Source organism: Somniosus microcephalus, unplaced genomic scaffold (genome assembly GCF_052327205.1).
Source record: "Somniosus microcephalus isolate GS21.2 unplaced genomic scaffold, FLI_Smic_1.0 unresolved_chr9, whole genome shotgun sequence".
NCBI lineage: Eukaryota > Metazoa > Chordata > Chondrichthyes > Squaliformes > Somniosidae > Somniosus > Somniosus microcephalus.
Genome location: NW_028225187.1, coordinates 16,411,334 through 16,416,333, shown reverse-complemented (window position 1 = coordinate 16,416,333; position 5,000 = coordinate 16,411,334). Strand labels below are relative to the sequence as shown.

The following is a 5,000-nucleotide window of genomic DNA, read 5'->3' as shown; positions in this document are numbered from 1 at the left end:
CTTTAAACGCGGAATGATGGACGACCTCTTCAAACGCACGACGGTGGACCGCCTCTTTAAAGGTGGGATGGTGGGCTGTCCCTTTAAACGCACAACGGTGGCCTGTCTCTTTAAAAGCCGAATCACGGACTGCTCCCTAAATAGGGACTGGCGGACTGTCCCTTTAAATGCGGAATGATGGACTGTCTCTTTAAATGTGGGGGGGGCGGGGCTTTAACAATCCGGCGCAGGGGAGGTCCCATTGGGTGAATCTTGTGCTGGGAACAGTGAGAGTGCGAAGACGGCCTAATTCACTCCCTGAACCTCTCCGCCCCTCTCTCAACCTCCTTTAAGAGCCTCCTTAAAACCGACCTCGTTGACGGAGATCTCGGTCGCCGCTCCCTAACATCTCCTTCTTGGATGTACTGAGAGGGCGAGATAGGGAATTCATAGGGCTGGAGGTTATGCTACACAGACCCCATGTGGTGCACTGTGTTCAGTTCCGGGCCCCCGCACCACAAGGAAGGATATACTGGCCTTGGAAGGGGGCGGTGCAAGGGTAGGTTTACCAGAATGATACCAGGGGCAAAAAGGGTTAAATTATGTGGACAGGTTGCACAGACCAGGCCTGTACTCCCTCGAGTGTAGAGGATTGAGGGGTGATCTGACCAAGATGATTAAAGGATTCGACAGGGTAGAGAGAGAATGGGCCTCCTCCTGGTCCTATGTAATAGGCTCGAGGGGCCGAATGGGCCTCCTCCTGTTCCTGTGTAACAGGCTCGAGGGGCTGAATGGGCCTCCTCCTGTTCCTGTGTAACAGACTCAAGGGGCTGAATGGGCCTCCTCCTGTTCCTGTGTAACAGGCTCGAGGGGCTGAATGGGCCTCCTCCTGTTCCTGTGTAACAGGCTCGAGGGGCTGAATGGGCCTCCTCCTGTTCCTGTGTAACAGGCTCGAGGGGGCTGAATGGGCCTCCTCCTGTTCCTGTGTAACAGGCTCGAGGGGCTGAATGGGCCTCCTCCTGTTCCTGTGTAACAGGCTCGAGGGGCTGAATGGACCTCCTCCTGTTTCTGTGTAACAGGCTCGAGGGGCTGAATGGACCTCCTCCTGTTCCTGTGTAACAGGCTCGAGGGGCTGAATGGGCCTCCTCCTGTTCCTGTGTAACAGACTCAAGGGGCTGAATGGGCCTCCTCCTGTTCCTGTGTAACAGGCTCGAGGGGCTGAATGGGCCTCCTCCTGTTCCTGTGTAACAGGCTCGAGGGGCTGAATGGACCTCCTCCTGTTCCTGTGTAACAGACTCAAGGGGCTGAATGGGCCTCCTCCTGTTCCTGTGTAACAGGCTCGAGGGGCTGAATGGGCCTGCTCCATTTACTATGTAATAGGCCAGGACACCGGGGAGAACTCCCCCCTGCTCTTCTTCCAATAGTGGCCGTGGGATCTTTTACGTCCACCTGAGAGAGCAGATGGGGCCTCGGTTTAACATCTCATCTGAAAGACGGCACCTCCGACAGTGCAGCGCTCCCTCAGTACTGGCACCGGGGAGTGTGGGCCTGGATTATGGGGCTCGAGTCTCTGGAGTATATACATCTACCTCCGACAGTGCAGCGCTCCCTCAGTACTGGCACCGGGGAGTGTGGGCCTGGATTATGGAGCTCGAGTCCTAGAGTATATACATCTACCTCCGACAGTGCAGCTCTCCCTCAGTACTGGCACCGGGGAGTGTGGGCCTGGATTATGGGGCTCGAGTCCTAGAGTATATACATCTACCTCCGACAGTGCAGCACTCCCTCAGTACTGGCACCGGGGAGTGTGGGCCTGGATTATGGGGCTCGAGTCCTAGAGTATATACATCTACCTCCGACAGTGCAGCACTCCCTCAGTACTGGCACCGGGGAGTGTGGGCCTGGATTATGGGGCTCGAGCCCTAGAGTATATACATCTACCTCCGACAGTGCAGCGCTCCCTCAGTACTGGCACCGGGGAGTGTGGGCCTGGATTATGGGGCTCGAGTCCTAGAGTATGCACATCTACCTCCGACAGTGCAGCGCTCCCTCAGTACTGGCACCGGGGAGTGTGGGCCTGGATTATGGAGCTCGAGTCCTAGAGTATGTACATCTACCTCCGACAGTGCAGCGCTCCCTCAGTACTGGCACCGGGGAGTGTGGGCCTGGATTATGGAGCTCGAGTCCGAGAGTATATACATCTGCCTCCGACAGTGCAGCGCTCCCTCAGTACTGGCACCGGGGAGTGTGGGCCTGGATTATGGGGCTCAAGTCCTAGAGTATATACATCTACCTCCGACAGTGCAGCACTCCCTCAGTACTGGCACCGGGGAGTGTGGGCCTGGATTATGGGGCTCAAGTCCTAGAGTATATACATCTACCTCCGACAGTGCAGCGCTCCCTCAGTATTGGCACCGGGGAGTGTGGGCCTGGATTATGGGGCTTGAGTCTCTGGAGTGGGGTGGCTGGAACACAGGACCTTCTGACTCCGAGGCGAGAGAGAGAGAATGCGCTGCACACTGAGAGACGGTTGACATCTTTGTTAATGGTGCTCTCAGGATGCACCTTGTTATTGAGCAGTGGGAGTGTGGCAGTGGAGAGACCCTTACCTCCATATGAACTCTGTTGGCGAGGTTCTGCAGGTGTGTCAGGACCTCCGTGATTTTGCGATCCAGGGAGGTCTTGGCGATGGGCTTGGTGCCTCTCAGCCACACTAGATGTCTCTCGTACGCGTGGAGGTGCCGGTCCATGGCCGGAAGACTGTCTTCTGCCTGGGGAAAGACAAAATGGAAGGTCACGTCCTCTGTTCCTGAATCTCTGAAATCTGATCGGGCGGGGGGGACTTCAGATGAGCCGGATGTTGTCTGCCGCTTTCTACAACAGCAAATTGCATTTATATAGCGCCTCTAACGTAGTAAAACGTCCCAAGGTGCTTCACAGGAGCGATTATCAAACACAATTTGACACCGAGCCACATAAGGAGATATTAGGGCAGGTGACCAAACGCTTGGTCAAAGAGGTCGGTTTTAAGGAGCGTCTTAAAGGAGGAGAGAGAGGCGGAGAGGTTTAGGGAGGGAATTCCAGAGCTCAGGGCCCCAGGCAGCTGAAGGCACGGCCGCCAATGGTGGAGCGATGGAAATCGGGGATGCTCAAGAGGGCAGAATTGGAGGAGCGCAGAGATCTCTGAGGGTTGTAGGGGCTGGAGGAGGTTACAGAGATAGGGAGGGGGCGAGGGGCCATGGAGGGATTTGAACAGGAGGATGAGAATTGTAGGGGCTGGAGGAGGTTAGAGAGATAGGGAGGGGGCGAGGACCATGTTGGGATTTGAACAGGAGGATGAGAATTGTAGGGGCTGGGGGAGGTTACAGAGATAGGGAGGGGGCGAGGGCCATGGAGGGATTTGAACAGGAGGATGAGAATTGTAGGGGCTGGAGGAGGTTACAGAGATAGGGAGGGGGCGAGGGGCCATGGAGGGATTTGAACAGGAGGATGAGAATTGTAGGGGCTGGAGGAGGTTACAGAGATAGGGAGGGGGCGAGGGCCATGGAGAGATTTGAACAGGAGGATGAGAATTGTAGGGCTGGAGGAGGTTACAGAGATAGGGAGGGGGCGAGGGCCATGGAGGGATTTGAACAGGAGGATGAGAATTGTAGGGGCTGGAGGAGGTTACAGAGATAGGGAGGGGGGGCGAGGGGCCATGGAGGGATTTGAACAGGAGGATGAGAATTGTAGGGGCTGGAGGAGGTTACAGAGATAGGGAGGGGGGCGAGGGCCATGGAGGGATTTGAACAGGAGGATGAGAATTGTAGGGGCTGGAGAAGGTTACAGAGATAGGGAGGGGGCGAGGGCCATGGAGGGATTTGAACAGGAGGATGAGAATTGTAGGGCTGGAGGAGGTTAGAGAGATAGGGAGGGGGTGAGGGGCCATGGAGGGATTTGAACAGGAGGATGAGAATTGTAGGGCTGGAGGAGGTTAGAGAGATAGGGAGGGGCGAGGACCATGTTGGGATTTGAACAGGAGGATGAGAATTGTAGGGGCTGGGGGAGGTTACAGAGATAGGGAGGGGGCGAGGGCCATGGAGGGATTTGAACAGGAGGATGAAAATTGTAGGGGCTGGAGGAGGTTACAGAGATAGGGAGGGGGCGAGGGGCCATGGAGGGATTTGAACAGGAGGATGAGAATTGTAGGGGCTGGGGGAGGTTACAGAGATAGGGAGGGGGCGAGGGCCATGGAGGGATTTGAACAGGAGGATGAGAATTGTAGGGGCTGGAGGAGGTTACAGAGATAGGGAGGGGGCGAGGCCATGGAGGGATTTGAACAGGAGGATGAGAATTGTAGGGCTGTAGGAGGTTACAGAGATAGGGAGGGGGCGAGGGCCATGGAGGGATTTGAACAGGAGGATGAGAATTGTAGGGGCTGGAGTAGGTTACAGAGATAGGGAGGGGGCGAGGGCCATGGAGGGATTTGAACAGGAGGATGAGAATTGTAGGGGCTGGAGTAGGTTACAGAGATAGGGAGGGGGCGAGGACCATGTTGGGATTTGAACAGGAGGATGAGAATTGTAGGGGCTGGGGGAGGTTACAGAGATAGGGAGGGGGCGAGGGCCATGGAGGGATTTGAACAGGAGGATGAGAATTGTAGGGGCTGGAGGAGGTTACAGAGATAGGGAGGGGGCGAGGGGCCATGGAGGGATTTGAACAGGAGGATGAGAATTGTAGGGTCTGGGGGAGGTTACAGAGATAGGGAGGGGGCGAGGGCCATGGAGGGATTTGAACAGGAGGATGAGAATTGTAGGGGCTGGAGAAGGTTACAGAGATAGGGTGGGGGCGAGGGGCCATGGAGGGGTTTGAACAGGAGGATGAGAATTGTAGGGTGGAGGAGGTTACAGAGATAGGGAGGGGGCGAGGGCCATGGAGGGATTTGAACAGGAGGATGAGAATTGTAGGGGCTGGAGAAGGTTACAGAGATAGGGAGGGGGCGAGGGCCATGGAGGGATTTGAACAGGAGGATGAGAATTGTA

The 5,000-nt window shown here is 56.0% G+C and overlaps 1 protein-coding gene across 1 annotated transcript in view; it reads right to left on the bottom strand.

Annotated features, from left to right (window-relative positions):
- LOC147084826 (uncharacterized) overlaps positions 1 to 5,000 on the bottom strand; it is a 15,541-nt gene that overhangs the window by 806 nt on the left and 9,735 nt on the right. The window contains exon 4 of the mRNA XM_085979340.1: positions 2,589 to 2,750. Within this exon, the coding sequence (XP_085835466.1) occupies positions 2,589 to 2,750 (162 nt within the window). The remainder of the gene's footprint in view (positions 1 to 2,588; positions 2,751 to 5,000) is intronic.